This window comes from Pseudorca crassidens, chromosome 8, assembly GCF_039906515.1.
Source record: "Pseudorca crassidens isolate mPseCra1 chromosome 8, mPseCra1.hap1, whole genome shotgun sequence".
NCBI lineage: Eukaryota > Metazoa > Chordata > Mammalia > Artiodactyla > Delphinidae > Pseudorca > Pseudorca crassidens.
In genome coordinates, this window is record NC_090303.1 from 22,461,837 (window position 1) to 22,479,377 (window position 17,541).

At 35.9% G+C, this 17,541-nt stretch overlaps 1 protein-coding gene across 11 annotated transcripts in view; it reads left to right on the forward strand.

The window, feature by feature from the left end:
* Positions 1–17,541, forward strand: part of PHTF2 (putative homeodomain transcription factor 2) — a 168,459-nt gene that overhangs the window by 29,410 nt on the left and 121,508 nt on the right. For all 11 annotated transcript variants that reach the window (XM_067746052.1, XM_067746044.1, XM_067746049.1 and 8 more), the window contains one exon: positions 1,160–1,239. In XM_067746052.1, the coding sequence (XP_067602153.1) occupies positions 1,195–1,239 (45 nt within the window). In that variant the 5' untranslated portion in view covers positions 1,160–1,194. The remainder of the gene's footprint in view (positions 1–1,159; positions 1,240–17,541) is intronic.

Genomic DNA, 17,541 nt, shown 5'->3' on the forward strand with positions numbered 1-17,541 from the left:
AATAAATAATCTGGTCTCTAACACTGTCAAAAATATATGCAGTCACAACATTGTAAATCAACTATATTTCAATAAAAGTTAAAAAAATACAGGCAGTAAGTAAATTCTGCCTTAAATTTTAGAAGTTGATCTGAATATTTGAACTTGCTGGTGATAATTGTCATTATATTTGAATCCTTATATGCTCCCAAGAATGGAGTATAAAACCTCTGGTATTTTGTTTACTCTGGGCAAACTCTGTAGTGTTAGCATCTCGCCGGTTGCAGATCTGCATGTGCTAGGATTGGCTGAGCAGGGTGCTCTACTTTCAGAATTTTCTTGAGATCCTGTTTGGCCTTGGATGATCCTAATTTTTAATGAGTTCTGCAATGAATTGTGCGTTTGAACCTGTTTAAGCTCATCCTTAACACCTGCCAGAGATACCTCCATGCTGGTGTAGAATTAAGACTAGAAAAGTATTCCAGAGGTAACTGGAATCAGTCTGAAATTAATTTTCTCTAGGAGTAAGTAACCATTAAGTTTAGTATCCAGAAAGATGCTTATGAAGTAGTCTGTGGTAAATTTCTGAAGGTTAGCAAACTGTGATATCTGAGAAGTCCTTAATAGTAGCTATTCCTGTGTAATTAACTCTAATATTAGCTTAGTATTTAACGTAAATTAATTAGGTTTCTCTAGCTATTTGATTTTAGTTCAACTTTGTGTTTACTGAGCATCAGGGAAAATTAAATATGATTATAAATTTTGGAATCTCTATCAAGCCATCCTTTAGCAACCGTAATTGATGCTAGTTCCTAGATAGAAGCTGAAGCAAAACTGATCTGTTACTGAGTGAATGGATTGATTATAAATGAAAAATTTCCAGTATAACCTGGAAAATTCTGAAATTTATTTAAAAGACTTATTTTTTAAAAAACAATTCAACTATTTTGTAAGAAAATTTAAGTGTTATATTCATGTAGAAAGATCCTTTTCTTATGGCAACTGATTTTTGTTCACTTAAGGGAACCTGTTGCTAAAATAGTAATGAGGAAGGGTGTAATATAAGTATAGTCATACACCCCTGCTGTGCAAGTAACCAGAGTGCTATGTATACATGTTGTTCAGTCTCCTTTTAGAAGGTGGAAGTCAAGTCCTTTGTATGTTTTTCTCTCTTGCACAGCCTAAAATGACGAATGTGTGATCTCAGTGGAATAAATGGCGTCCAAAGTCACAGATGCTATAGTGTGGTATCAAAAGAAGGTAAGTTGATAGTCAAAGCTTTTAACCTTTTAAATGTTTTTGTTCTAAAAACGCATGCTTTTTTTTAATACGATGGTTTTATGTCAAGTATTACTGAAAATAAGAAAGGTGGTGCTTAGAAATATTTTTCTCTACTTTTTACTCCACATTATCAAAGTAGCTAGATTAATTATTTTCAGTTAAAATATAAACCAAATTTCCAGGATTATGAATACAGTTAGCATTTTATGAAAGCATTAAATTTTTTCTTGCATTTCTTTTGAAGAAAGCTAGGTTAACAGAGCAGTTATAATTTTATAACAAGGGAAACTATAGTTTAAGTCTATTTCTTGTAAGTCATAATTCAACAGCTGAATCTTTTCAGTAGAATAAACCTTTGGAGACTGTATTTTCCAAACTGAAATATTAAATGTTTATTTTGATGTTGTAGGAATAGTCGTCATAACTACTTAACTAGCTGTGTCATCCTACGTTTCAAAATAAGCTTTACCAGTGTAATGTTTTCTTTATAAAGTACAAACTCTGATGCCTTTTTTGAAGATACAGTAAGCTGTTTATTCCTGAAGAGTGTTGTTTACACTCTTTAAAATGTATTTTTGTTTTATGTGGTATCTTAGATTTTTTAGCTTATATGGTGAATTATGTTTGTTTTCACATTTTAAAGCGTTTTTGATGCCTTATTCATTAGGTTCCTATTAACAAAGATAATTATATATTTAAAGGTTTTCCTATGTATGGGAAAGTCAGACAATTTTAAAATTTAGTTAAATTGTAAATAAATGGTAAATTAGCACACTTTAAAGATTAGACATACCTAAGAATATAGTCTGTCTTTGGATGTGTCATTTCTTTTCTGGGTAGAACATACCACAGATATACCATATCACATTTTTCTCATAAAGTAATGAATTGGAAGTATTGATGTTGATCATACTATTAATTCAATCTTTTATGTTTTTATATTAGTGTCATCTTTACTTTTAAATTTCCAGTCAACTTAAAAGAAAGCTGAATTAAAGAAAACTATTTTTTTTCCTACATAGATCTTTGAAAGCTTTTCTCTTAATTTCTACTTATTAGTAAAAATTAGTAGTAAGTTAGTAATATTTAGTAATATTTATTAAACATTTTATCTATCGGACTTTTTAGGTTTAAAAATTTCAAACTTCACTGAAGATCATTTGTAGGATGTGTTAGATTAATTGACCTTTCTTGAGATCGGAGAGTTTCAAATATTATACTCACATTCAGTTTTAGCACAGTAACAGCCTTCTTATCTGAGGGTAGTCTATCTAGCAGCTTTGGATATGTGCAACCAAAAAATTCTCCAGAGCAACCCTAACAGATAAAACAAATTATATCTAGCAAATATAATCACATATTATGTTAGAGAGTCACCAGAACCATTAACCAGATTTGATTTACTTTATTGTTTTCTTTTGATTTTAAATTTAATTTTCTTGAAGAATACGTGTGAATACTTTGAAAGATTTGGTATTTCAAGACTTTTTGAAAACAAAAATAACAGCCCCTATTGGTACCCTTTCCTGTCCTTATCCAACCTCTGAGTTCTGCTCCCTGGAGGCAGTTGGTGTTTCAAAGTTCTGCTACTCATCATCCTGGTAGGGAGTAGGGGAGGGTGGGTTGCAAATATAGGGTGTGAAGTTGGGGTTTTCATAATTACTTTTCGGGGAATACTGACATTTGTGGGTAGGAATCGGATACAAAATATCATGCAATATTCTAAATTAGAGTTGGCAAACTTTTTCTGTAAAGGATCAGGTGGTAAGTGTTTTAGGCTTTGAGGGCCATAGGTCTCTGTGGAAACTATTCAACTCTGCTGTTACAGGACAAAAGCAGCCATAGACAACGTGTAAATGAATGAAATGAATGGCATGACTGTGTTTCAATAAAACTTAATTTACAGAAACCAGCAATATGTTAGATTTGGTCCACAGGCCTTAGTTTGCATACCTGTGCTCTAAGATAGCCTCATAGAGCTATCTTAGGGCACCAAAAAGAACTGCCCTGCTAAAAATGGAATAATGCCCTGTTGAATAACACTGTTTAGTTTTTTTTATGGTATTTACTTTTTTTTTATACATACCTACTTTGCCCAAGTTATAAAGGTGCAAAAGAAATTAAGTCATACAACCAAAATCAGTGACCAGATACCCATATTTATACCATAACTTCCTCTCTGTTTTCCCTGCTAGTTCCATGCTAAAACGCCATGAGGGAACAAGAGGGAGAAAGAACTATGGAAAGTCTGGGTCTCTGAGGCAGCCTTCAAATTTAAGATTATTACCTCTGCCACAAAGCAATTAATTGTCACTAAATAGTTATACAGTTTAGCAATCTGAGTGGTAACTGTTATTTAGAATCTACTCAGTTGTCTCCAGAAAGTAATGGGCAAGGGGCCCACATTATAGATGTTTTTTGTTGATTTTTGACTGTATGATAAGGATTTAGCTTTTTTATGATTTCTTTCCAATCCCCCTACTGCATTCTCCCAGTGACTAAAATTTTGGTTAAATCGGTATTCAAGGCTTATGTTTGTGTGTGCAGTATTTAGAGCAACATCATGTAGTATCTGTGATAATATTTCCTGTCTGTGCAACAGTTTTTATGTTTTGCTTTGTTTTTCTAGTTCTTGAAAGTCTCTGACAGAACTGAACAACTTTTGTTGTAGTCAGTCACATTCAGGTATTCTACCAATTTCTTTTTTTTCCTTTCTTGGGAATGACCCTCCTAGAACTCTGTGACCTCCTGCTCCATTCTTGGATGGATTGTTCTCAAGTCATGCCTCTCATCTGCCATCTTGGTATTTCCTTTTATCATCAGCCTGAGAGTTCCTTTTACTGCTCTTTGGTCATACAGATTTGTGTTCCTCTTAAATATAGGCTTATAAAAAAAAAATCCTTTTCTTGCAGGAGGGACCCCTTCCAGGGCCTGAGAGTGGGCTCTTGTCCAACACTCGTAAATGAATTGTCTGAGGGGACACATGTGCTGACAAAGCAAGAGACTTTATTAGGAAGGGGCACCCGGGTGGAGAGCAGGAGGGTAAGGGAACCCAGGAGGACTGCTCTGCCACGTGGATTGCAGTCTCAGGTTTTATGGTGATGGGATTAGTTTCCGGGTTGTCTCTGGCCAATCATTCTGACTCAGGATCCTTCCTGGTGGCGCACGCATCACTCAGCCAAGATGGATTCCAGTGAGGAGGATTCTGGGAGGTTGGTAGGACATATGGACTGGCGTCTCCTATTGACCTTTCCCAAATTCTTCCAGTTGGTGGTGGCTTGTTAGTTCCGTGTTCCTTACCAGGACCTCCTGTTATAAAACAACTCATGCAGATGGTTATTGTGGTGCCTGGCCAGGGTGGGTGGTTTCAGTCAGTGTTTCCCCTAACAGTTATATAACATTTATTATGTACCAGGCATTTTCTAGATGCTTTACATATATTAACTAATTTAACATAGGTAAATGAATGAAATGAGACAGAGGGTCTGTTTCCTGTCTCTGGACATTAGTGGGTGAAGCTCTGTTGCCTGAAGCTGTTGTAATGAACTTCCTCCCCAGAAGGGAGCTTGACAGCTGGCCAAGTCTGGCAGAGTTGAAAGATGGAAAGGTCCTGAATTTTTCAGGACTTTTTGAGCCATGGAATTAATTAACTCTGGAATTGTCTTATCTTGGGACTTCTTACTGTATGAGATAATAAATCCCCTTATTTTTTCAGTCACTTGAAGTTTAATTTTATTTCCTTGCAGCTGAAGGCATGCTAAGTGATAACCAAGAAATGCTTTCTGATGGTATGTGGTTTCCTGTATAGTGCTCTTTTGCCTCTGAATGCTTATAGTAGTAGATGTAAAATCAAGATCTACCAAATAGAAGTACTGAGCCTCAGACAAATGGGTTTATCACAGTTTCTCTTTTAAGCTTTTTTTTTCCTTGAACCATATTCTCATAGGTACCATTAAATCTTTAATGTAATTTTAGACTACTGTGCCTTATAGTATGATATGGTTGAAAGAGCACTTGTATTTGATTTTGTGACATTTATCAGCTTGTAATATTGAATGTGTTACTCAATCTCTCTGAGCCTCAGTTCCTTCTTTTGTAATCTGAGGATGGTAGTGCTTCCTCTCTGTGCCTCACAGGGTTATGAAGGAGTGAATCAACTTTAAATATAGTTTTTAAAAAGGTTTTTAAATTGGTTTATGAATTGTTGAATAAATATGAAGTATCACTCTTAAAAATAATACTAGTAATGCATCTTATGACTTGGAATATAGTAGATGAGACATTGGAGTGGTGGTCAGTACTCCGCAGTTTCTTTAATGACCAACAGGAGTATGTGCTGCACATACTTCTTCCATCTGACCAAAGAGGTGGGTATGTGACTAAGACCAGACCAGAAATGGTACCTCATTCCCTTGGCCACAGTGATGCGTCCAGGTAAATCTGATGACCCAAACTGTCCTTCTATAGTTTTTTGTTTTTGTTTTGTTTTGTTTTGTTTTTAATTAGAGCTGCTGGAAAAGACTCTTTTGCTTCTTTCATTTAGGAACTTTCATTTAGAAGGATGAAAGTCTAAGCATGTTACCACAACATGGAAAAAGTTTTAGAAGAAGAGAATGAGAGAGCACAGAGGGTCGTCAGGAATAGGGAAAAAGCAGACAGCCACAGGCCAGCAGGTGCTCTTGCCCCTGGATTCATTCCACCCTGACATTAGCTTCACCCCTGACCTTTGAGTTGTTTAGCCAATAAATTTCCCTTTTTAAAAAAAAAAAGAAAAAAATATTTATTTATTTTTGGCTGCATTGGGTCTTCATTGCTGCGTGTGGGCTTTCTCTAGTTGTGGCGAACAGGGGCTACTCTTCATTGTGGTGCATGGGCTTCTCATTGCGGTGGTTTCTCTTGGCACAGGGGCTTCAGTAGTTGTGGCTTGCGGGCTCTAGAGCGCAGGCTCAGTAGTTGTGGCTCGCGGGCTCTAGAGCACAGGCTGAGGAGCTGTGGCACGTGGGCTTAGTTGCTCCGTGGCATGTGGGATCTTTGCGGACCAGGGCTCGAACCCGTGTCCCCTGAATTGGCAGGCGGATTCTTAACCAGTGTGTCACCAGGGAAGTCCTTAAATTTCCCCTTCTTGTTGCAGATAGTTTGAATTGGACTTTTACTTGTAAAAGAGAGTCCCGACTAATGCATAGAGAATATATGTTTTATTGTGGTATATAATATATACACAAAACCACACAGATTATTATTTATTATATATAATATATTTACGTATTTACACATATATTTACAAACTGAACAACTGCTTGTGTTCAGAACTGTTTGTATCCTGTTTATAAAATAGGACTCAGATCGAGAAACAGAATGTTACCGGCTTTACAAAACCTTCAGGCTCCCTTTTAGTCACAGCCTGACCCCTTTGAGAGTGACCACTGTAGGAGACAGTATATCTTCATGGTAACAAGAACATAGGTTTTGGGGTTGGAAAGCAGAGATTTGAATCCTTGTTCTTGAAAGCCTGTATAATTCTGGACAGATTGTGTCTCTGAATTTCACTTTCTTCATATATATAAACACTGACTTTTATATTTAAAATGATGATGATATATGCAAAGTGTTAGCAAAGTGCTCTACACAGGGTAAGCCTTCAATAAATGAGAGTTATTTCTATTATTGTTATCTCATATTCATACACTTATCAGAGGAATTGTTCCCCAGACTTATCAGAGTGCTTTATTTCATGGATTCTAAAAATTCTCATGAGGCTAAAAAGATTCTTACTTGTAAAGGAGAAACCTAAAATGTCAGTCTTCTAATACCCATCCAATATTAGAACAGTAAGTATTTAGTTGATGTTTGTCTAACACTTGTACAGCAGAGATATGATTAAGTGTAATTTATAAGCCTTAACTTTCTTTGCTTCAATCAATGCACATGTTTTCCACCATTTCCTTTTCAATGTCACTTACTTGCCAAAAATAAGTCTTTTCCTAGCGTAAATACATTGGTTAGTTTAGTTACTGAAATATGTACCTTTTCACCTAAGATTTTTCTCCTGCATTTTGGTCATGAAGTTCTTAAAATTTTCCACCCTCACCCTCTCTCCAGTTTGGGTATTTCTAAAATAAATAATTTGAGTTTGAATTTTATTTACAAGGAAGAAAGAAACTATGCTATGCAGTAGTCAAGATGGTTTGACTTTAGAGATCATCTAGTTCCTGTTAAACATTTTGCTTTACAATTGAGAAACCTGATGCCTGTAGATCTAATAACTTGATCAAAGTCATGAATTAATGATAAAACCAAAACTCAGATCTGCTGACTTTCAGGCCACTCTTTTCTCCTGTACTAAAGTTGCTTTGAAAAACACACTGAAGAAACTTTTATAAAATTCATTTGTTTAATTTGAAAGATTTTTTTTGACTGTTTAAAAGAGCTCTTCATTTAATCTGTAGATAAACCTTAATGAAGAATGTTTATGTTCCCATATTCGTCTTTCAGCTTCTGCAACTAGGTGCAGAACTTTCCGACAGCCTCAGTTGTCTCATCAGTATAAGAATATATATAGTACTAGTATGTACAGTATAAGATTGCAGATGCTTTGCAAAGCGCTTACCAAAGATTAGTACTTTAGCACAGTCTAAAGTACTATCTGGATAAATGGTTCATTTCTTCCTCTGCACAGTTTTTCCTAATTCTGCATAGTGAAGATGAACAGTATAACTTCTGTAGGCATACCTGTAGTCACTCTCAGTAGCAATTTTGGCTACCTGGATTCTTGCAATTACAGCAAACCTTTTCTTGCCCAATGATGATAGTGGTCCAGGTCCCTCAGATTCTAATTCTGGGGAATCTGGACTGAGCACCTAGGAGCAAGTTATCTTAACTTTTTCTCCATATTAATTTTACCTTATATAGGTAAGTGGAAGGAAGCTAAACAGTTTAATGTGTTTGATTTTGAATAACTTAGATGTTTTATGATCTCATTTTTTATTTCACATGATTGAATGAGCAGCAATAATATGTTAGGTATTTTCTAAAATACAAATGTAACCAAGATATGTTAATACTCTTGGCATTAATTTAAATTGCTTTAAAAATATGATACAGCTTTTCATGCTATTTATAGTAAACTGTTAGAAATATGTAAACAAGGAAGGTACCGTAGTCTTGATTCCTAATATGTATGCATCATTTAGTTGGGGTTATGTTTTAGACTAATAAACCAGAGTATATCTTATGATAAATATTAAAAGAATGCAATTAAGGCATATACCTTCCTTCCTTGTCTCGTGCTGCGTTATTAAGGAAAGGGAAGCATTAGGTAATTCATCAAAATGACATAATAGCTAACATTTTGAGCTCTTATATGTCTGTTACTGTTGTTAGCTCAATATGTATTAGCACACTTAATCTTTACGGTTACCCTGTGGTTACTAATAATATTACCTATTTTAGATATTTTTAGAGCTGAGTAGATTGTACTTCAGGAAGAGTTTTGTATATTCTCATTTCCTTTTTTTGTGTGTTGAGAAATCAATATTTTATTTATTTATTTATTTTTTATTGGCGTATAGTTGCTTTACAGTGTAGTGTTAGTTTCTGCTGTACATCAAAGTGAATCAGTTATATGTATATATATATCCCCTCTTTTTTAGATTTCCTTCCCATTTAGGTCACCACAGAGCACTGAGTAGAGTTCCCTGTGCTATACAGTAGGTTCTCTTTAGTTATCTGTTTTACACATAGTAGTGTACATATGCCAATCCCAGTCTCCCAATTCATTCCTCCCCTTCCCCCCTTGGTATCCATAAGTTTGTTCTCTACATCTGTGTCTCTTTTTCTGCTTTGCAAATAAGTTCATCTGTACGATTTTTCTAGATTCCACATATAAGCGATATTATATGATATTTGTTTTTCTCTTTCTGACTTCACTCTGTATGACAGTCTCTGGGTCTATCCACGTCTCTGCAAATGGCACTATTTCGTTCCTTTTTATAGCCGAGTAATATTCCGTTGTATATATGTACCACATCTTCTTTATCCATTCCTCTGTTGATGGACATTTAGGTTGCTTCCGGTCCTGGCTGTTGTAAATAGTGCTGCAATGAACATTGGGGTGCATGTGTCTTTTTGAATTATGGTTTTCTCCAGGTATATGCCCAGGTCTGGGATTGCTGGGTCATATGGTAGTTCTATTTTTAGTTTTTTGAGGAGCCTCCATACTGTTTTTCGTAGTGGCTGTATCAATTTACATTCCCACCAACAGTGTAGGAGGAAATCCTCTCCAGCATTCATGTTTTGTAGGCTTTTTGACGATGGCCATTCTGACCAGTGTGAGGTGATACTTCATTGTTGTTTTGATCTCCATTTCTCTAATAATTAGTGATGTTGAGCATCTTTTCATGTCCCTCTTGGCCATCTGTATGTCTTCTTTGGAGAAGTGTCTTCCACCCAGTTTTTGATTGAGTTGTTTGGTTTTTTTTGATACTGAGCTGCATGAGGTGTTTGTATATTTTGGAGATTAATCCCTTGTCCTTTGCTTCATTTGCAAATATTTTCTCCCATTTTGAGGGTTGTCTTTTCATCTTGCTTACGGTTTCCTTTGCTGTGCAAAAGCTTTTAAGTTAATTAGGTCTCATTTGTTTATTTTTGTTTTTATTTTCATTACTCTAGGAGGTGGGTCAAAAAAGGTCTTGCTGCGATTTATGTCAAAGAGTGTTCTGCTTATGTTTTCCTCTAAGAGTTTTATAGAGTTTGGCCTTATATTTAGGTCTTTAATCCATTTTGAGTTTATTTTTGTGTGTGGTGTTAGGGAGTGTTCTAATTTCATTCTTTTACATGTAGCTGTCTAGTTTTCCCAGCACCACTTAAGAGACTGTCTTCTCCATTGTATATTCTTGCCTCCTTTGTCACAGATCAGCTGACCATAGGTGCTTGGGCTCATTTGCTTTCTTAATAGGCCTGACAGCTTCCCAGCTGGCAAGGCAGCCATGGAGAGTCAGTAGAGGCAGAAGTATCTGACAATGATTAGGGGCTAAATGCCACCCTTCCCAGGTACTTCTTAGTGATCAGAGCCAAGGCAAAAGAATATAGGGTGGTTTTTGTGTAAGGATGTGAATTAAATTACTGATGGGTAAGGCCTCATTTGTCGAGCCAGTCCATCTGGTTTTGAATTGCTATATTCTGCTACTTACTGTTAAAATTTGTACAACCTAAATTTTTGTAACTATAAAATAGAGATAGCAATAATATCTACTTCATAGAATTGTGAGGATTTATTAAGTTAGTACATGGAAAGTGTGTCTGGCATTTGATAAATAATATCAAATGCTATTTCTTGTTATTATTATTAACAGCATTAACTGCCTCAACTGGCACTTAATATCTTTTAGTAACCAGGGGTGGGGCCTTCCATCCATGTTAGGGTCCCAGTCAGTTCATGCTACAGTGTAGGTGTTATTTTAAAGACAGATACCTCTTATGGACATCTTGTGTGATGTAAAAGGTTTTTTTCAATGAATATGACCCAATGCCAACACTTTTTTCACTTTTACTTTCAAGTTTCCCATAATTTTCATACGTGTATTATTTTTCAAACAATACTCCTGTTACTGATGTTATTATTACATGATTTCCTGAGTGGAAGGATTGGGGGAGAGATTTCTAGAAAATGGGAAATTTAATAATTTCAAACAAGTTACATATACATATTTTCAGAGGAATCCTAAAATTCCAAATAATATAAATTTAGCAGTTATTTGTACAGCATAGACAATTTCTTTATATTAACATTTTCTTAGTTGCAGTGAACTATAATTTTCACTACATAATGTTTTGATATCTCAAATCCTTTGGGAAGTAAATCCTATAAATATTCAAGTTAATATTAGGGCAATATTAAAATTAATAATCTAGAATATACACACACACACACACAAAGCAGAAACAGTCTTCTAGGTACAGGGATGGAAAGCCTGCTAGGAGTCAAAACTTAATGGAAAATTCTTTTCATTCCAAATTCTGACTATGTATATATATTTTTTCCTTTAAATGCTTGTCATGTTATTTTATTTAAAGAAATTTTACAAAAACATAGCTATTCCGTTTTTACAAAAGAGCTTTATTGACATGTAACTTAAAAGTGATAAAATTCACTTGTTTTAAGTGTACAATTCAATAATTCTTACTAAATTTATGGTAGTATACAACCATCACCACAGTCTGATTTCAGAAGATTTCTATCAAAAGAAATGTATTGCTCATTTGTAGTCACTCCTCCTTCCCATCCCCACCACCACGAAGCCACTGATCTACTTTTTGTATCTTATAGATTTGCCTTTTCTGCCATTAGTGTCTTTTGTGTCTGGCTTCTTTACTTAACGTGCTGTTTCTGAGTTTCACTCCTGTTGTAGCATGTGTGAGTACTCCATTCCTTTTTATTGCTGAGTAGAATCCCATTGTATAGGTGTACCAGATTTTGTTTATTCACAGTTGATGGACATTTGGATTGTTTCCACTTTTTGACTATTATGAATGGTGCAGGTATAAAGATTCATGTACATATCTTCGTATGGACATACATTTTCATTTATCTTGGGATAATAACTAGGAGTGGAATTACCAGGTCATAACTGCCAAACTGTTTTCCAAAGTGACTGCTTCATTTTACATTCCCACAAGCATTATATGAGGATTTTAGTTTCTCCACATCCTTGCCCAAACCTGTTACTGTCTGTCTTTTTTTTTTTTTTTTTTTTTTTTGGCCGTGCCGTGCGGCATGTGGGATCTTAATTCCCTGAATGGGATCGAACCTGTGCTCCCAGCAGTGGGAGCGTGGAGTTTTATCCACTGGACCTCCAGGGAAGTCCCATGTCTTTTTTAATTATAGACATTTTAGTGGTTGTGAAGTGCCATCTCTTGGTGGTTTAATTTACATAGTCATTTCTTTTAATTGATTATTTTGGTATTATAATTTTAATCTACAGTTTGATACAGTAAAACATCTATGGAATTATCCTATTCATGTGTTCCTTTGGTTTTACTAGACTGATGAAACCCTGTTCAGGGAATTTACAAGGTTGGCAGAACCTTTAAACCTAAAACAAGTTGTGTTTAGGGGGTAAATCATGCCCCATACCTCTTATAAAGTAGTAAAGTAGTTAAACAGTTCAGTTGAGAAGATATTTTAAATATATACATTTATGTTTCTTTTTTTTTCTTTTCCTCACGCTACGTGAAGTGTGTTGGTGTGGGATCTTTTCTCTTCCAGGTTTGCGTTAAGACTTACATGCAAAGAAAGCAATAAAATTGGACTTTTAAAAAGTACAATCATGAATACAAAGGAAAAGTGATAGCTATTCTTGGGAATGTGATTGATTAGAAACAAATCTTGGGACTTCCCTGGTGGTCCAGTGGGTAAGACTCCACGCTCCCAGTGCAGGGGGCCCGGGTTTGATCCCTGGTCGGGGAACTAGATCCTGTGTGCATGCCGCAACTAAGAGCCCGCATGCCACAACTAAGAAGTCCATATTCCGCAACTAAGATTCCACATGCCACAACTGGGACCCGGCGGGGCCAAAATAAATAAATTGATAATAATAAATATATAAGTGGAATGAATGAATAAATAAATATTAGAAAACCCAAATCTTGGCAAGTCAAAGAATGGATATATCTGAAATAGGTGGTATGTTTACTTAATTCTTATCTAAACAAGTAATTTGAAATGGGTTTTGCTACTAAGAGATAGTAGTTTCCACAGATTGCTATTATTTTGAGAAAAGAAAATCAAGATTTATCTTGGAAGGTAGCACTGTGTAATGGAACGCCAGCCTATGGGTATCTGTATCTGTAAATGACATCCAAACTCTGTATCTTAAAAGCTGTCTGACATGGGCAAGTTATTTCAACCTCTGTGAGACTCAATTGCTTCATCTTCAAAATGGGGGTAAAAATGTTGACTTAAAAAATTTTTTTTTATTGAAGTATAGTTGATTTACAATGTTGTGTGAATTTCTGTTGTACAGTGAAGTGATTCAGTTATATATATATTCTTTTTATATTCTTTTCCATTATGGTTTATCACAGGATATTGAACATAGTTTCCTGTGATATACAGTAGGTCCTTGTTGCTTATCCATTTTAAATGTCATAGTTTGCATCTACTAACCCCAAACTCCCAGTCCATCCCTCCCTCATCCCCCCTCCCCATTGGTAACCATAAGTCTGAATGTTTTTTGAGAAAGTTCTCACACAGAGTCTGAGAGTTTTAAAAATAAACATTCCCTTTCACTTTGACACAATTTTAATTTGTACCACATACAGATATTCTTGAGTCTTAATAACTTGAAAATCAACCAGGAGAAAAAAACAAAAAGCAGGGCCCTTGTGGTCAGACATGCTATGTTTGAGTCTGGTTCTTTGATTTGCTGTCTTATGACTTTGGGCAAATTATTGAACTTTTCTATGTCTGTTTAATTTTCTTTAAAAAATGAGGATTAAATGATATTGTATAAGTAAAATGATTGGCCCAAGCCTTCCTGTTTCATGGTTGTTGAACTAGTTGAATAATAATAGCAGGTGACATTCATTGAATGCTTACTATGTGCTACATACTGTCCTAAGTATGTTACCTGCATTTAATTATCACAACAACCTTATGAAATAGGCATTACTGCCATTATCCTGAATTTGTAACTGAGGAAACTAAGATTCAAAGAAGTCTAGTGGTTTCCCCACAGTCACATAGAGAGTGCGTGATGGAGCCAGAATTTAAACCCAGTTGGAATAGGCTACAGAATCTGCACTCCCTTAACAGAGTGATTCTGCTCCTAACGTGATATCCAAATCTGGCCTATTTCTTCTGCCACTTTTCTTTCCCTTTGCTGTGGGCTCTCAGGTGGTTGTGGGTGGTGGCATTAAATATGTCCGGTGTGTCTTGTCTCCTGCTTGGACTGTAATCCATGACAGAGCAACAACTGCTCAATAAGTGGAGCAGCAGTTACGCAGTTACTGTTTATTCATACAACTCTCATTTTAGCTTAAATGTATTTGCTTAGTCTATTGGAAGTCTTGTACGTATCCTGACTAGCTTGGTTTTGGTCATTGTTATTTAAGTAAGTTAATTTTTATAAATGCGTGTTTGGCTAGGAGAATTATGATCTGTGTTGTTGCTGAATGCCTTGTCTTGGACGAGGTGAGAAGATGAAGTTTTTTTGGGGGGGAGGAAGTTTTTTTCCTTAAGCTTGATGTATAAAATATGTGCAGCACTGTTAGTGGTAAAGTGAAGACAAAGTAGAATTTATATTTGGCCTTTCACTGTATTTTGATGATTTAGAAGCTAAAGAAATGAGTCCTTATTTTTTTTAAATTAAGCTGTTTAAGTAATGAGTAGTTTTTAAAAAGTATTTTAAATAGTTTAATAATTTCTTTAAACTATTTAATAATTTCCATTCTAATTGTTGAAATAACATTTATTGAAAAATTCTAATAATTATTAATTGCATAATGTTAAATTTTATAGTTTTGGCTGTAAAAGCTTTAACACCTGGGAATTAATGTTATAGGATTGTTAAATAGAACTCTAGTATTCACCCTGAGTAATGTGTTTTTGACCCTCTGATTGATAAAGTAAGGCATATTTGAATTATTTTCCTATGATTAATAATAGCAACTAATAATCTTTTTTTCCTCACTAGCAGGATCTTCTCACAATTCATGATGCAAGGTTAGGTTAAGTAGAAAAGTAGCAGTTAAATTATCTTTGCCAAGATGACTTCTTGGGGAAAGTTTTTAATTGGACAGTACCTTGATTAATAAATTCACTGAGAACACACTGCCATATACTAGCAAGTTGGAAAATAAACAATCTTCATAAATTATGCAGAGTGGTGTTGGTTTGCATTAACAGCAATGTTCTCGTTAAAGTTAGGCCAGGAAAAAACACCACTGTGTTCTGCTTCTACTTTTCACTACACACGTAAACTGTGCCAACAGCAGACAGCCAAGACCTGGGAAGGAAAGACAAACCAGGACTATGTTGGGCCCCTCAGAATTTCTAGAAACTTCTCTCTTGTATTAATTTTATTCACCTCTATTAGTCATCCATCTCTGTTTCTCCTGTTCACCTCACATTGGAATGGAAAGAGAATTTGACTGGCTCAGTTTGAGTCAGCTGTCTAGCCTGGGATCACTGTGGAGGAGGGGGTGCGTATAGGATCAAATTACACAGGTATGGTCCTTTAAAGTCCTCCTCACAGTATAGCAGGACTTCATTCCTTTATTCTTAGTGATTTAATGATTTTTCTTAAGTATAAATGAGAGGTGTTAAATCAACTATATACTTGCTTTTTAATCTTTAGGTTACAGATTACAGCTGCTAATTAAAGATGGGGGCTTGACACTTGGGGCCTGTTGAGGACCCCTGATATTACACTGTATCACTAGCTCTAAGGGTTAATCTTTTTAATCTCTTGAGGACTAAAAGGGAATACCAAGAGAGCATTCAGGAGAGGTAGTCCATGGCTGCTTCCTTCTGCCATATGGCTAGCCCCTACTGGTTGCTACAGAGGCCAAAGAGCTGATGAGGGCCTTCTCTCCTTGGCTTCTTCCAGAACTTGGAGTTCTCCCAGTTCTACCACAGAGCTGTTTGCCAGGTTCCCTTCCTTCCATTCCCTCCCTTTCCTGTGTGAATCAGTTGAATTCATTCATCACCGCCTAATGCAACTTAAGTTACCCGTCTGCCGCAAGAGTCCTGTATGAAATGTTGTTGTTTTCTTGGGCACTTCAAATATTTTAGCATTTTGCCTCTTTAACTCATTTTTTCCCTTGATATTCTAGGACGTAGGTATCTATCTGCCCTTTTATAGTACTAGAATTTCTGACAGTTTTGTTATTAAAATTTCTGTTATATAACTCATAGGAAAAGCCTTATTTATTTTTATAATGAGACAAATTGACTTTGAGAAGTGGCAGTTGCTTTCGTAATGACTTGCCCCCTCTATCACAGTACTTTTCCATGAGAAAATGTATTCAAAACTACCTAGCCCAGTACCTAATATGTGATGCTACTCAGGTGATATTAGCTTCCATTTCCTCTTGATTTTTTTAATGATGTTTCAATCATAGTTTAAAAGTAATACATGTCTATAATACGAAAAGTGGAAAATGCAGGTGAGTATAATAAAGTCACACAATTACCCTACTGTTAACATTGTGAATTTTCCCCAACAAAATTAGGATTATATTGTATTTAGGTTTTTATTTACTGTTTTCATGTAAAGGTACTTTCCCATGTCACTAAATACCCTTTTAAAACATAATTTTAAAGAGTATAATATTGTTATATAAATATGCCATAATTTATTTATTAAACACTTCTCCTATTTACATATAGCGTTCATGTCATTGAACTAATAATCTCTTCTTTAATAGCTTTATAGATAGAGATTTTTGAGTAAACAGAGAGGAACATTTTCAGGCTTTTGAGACATCAGTCCTTATATATGTAACCAGTCTCCCATCTCCGCTGCCATACCATCCCATTCAAGCTCTTTATTCTAGACCTTCTTTGTCTTTCTTGGGCTCTGACACCCCACATGAGCATATCCTCCAAGTGGATGACCTCCTCGCCCTGCTGCTCTGGGTCACTCCCGCATGTGGTCACCCTACTTACCCTGCTTAGGCTGTGATTCCCCTAACCCCACAAGGTGCCCCTCTACACTCCACTTTGGCTGATACCCTGCCCTTGTCACCCCTATGTGTCAGACTCTCTGACACCCTGCTTTGGGTCCCCCATGACTCTGCCCCCTCTAATGGCTGTAGTACTGAATTGTTCAGGAGAAGCAGGGAGAGAGAAAGGAAGCTGTACGGTTTGAAGACATACTGAAGGGCCTTGCCAAGTGCATAGCATCATGCTTGGCATATTGTAGGTATTTGGTGGCAGGGTGTGTGTGCGTGTGTGTTTGTGTATCTAATTCTTCCCCTCCTGATCCTGGACTGTTGAGCCTTGGTGGTGAAAGAGAAAATACAAACATAACTCAGCTGACTCCCAGCTGACTGCTTCTAATACCAACTCAGCTGCATTTGCTCTTCCTGGAATCCCTACTCTAAGTCACTCTAGTTGGTACTGTATTCTGTCTCCCCGAGTGGTTGTTTCTTACCTTCTTTATTGTCACCCATCTCCCAAACTCCCCAGCTTCCATATCTCAGCTAATGACTTTGCCTACTATTTAAATGAGATTAAGATTATTTGACATGAATATGTTTAACTACATAACGACTTCAAAA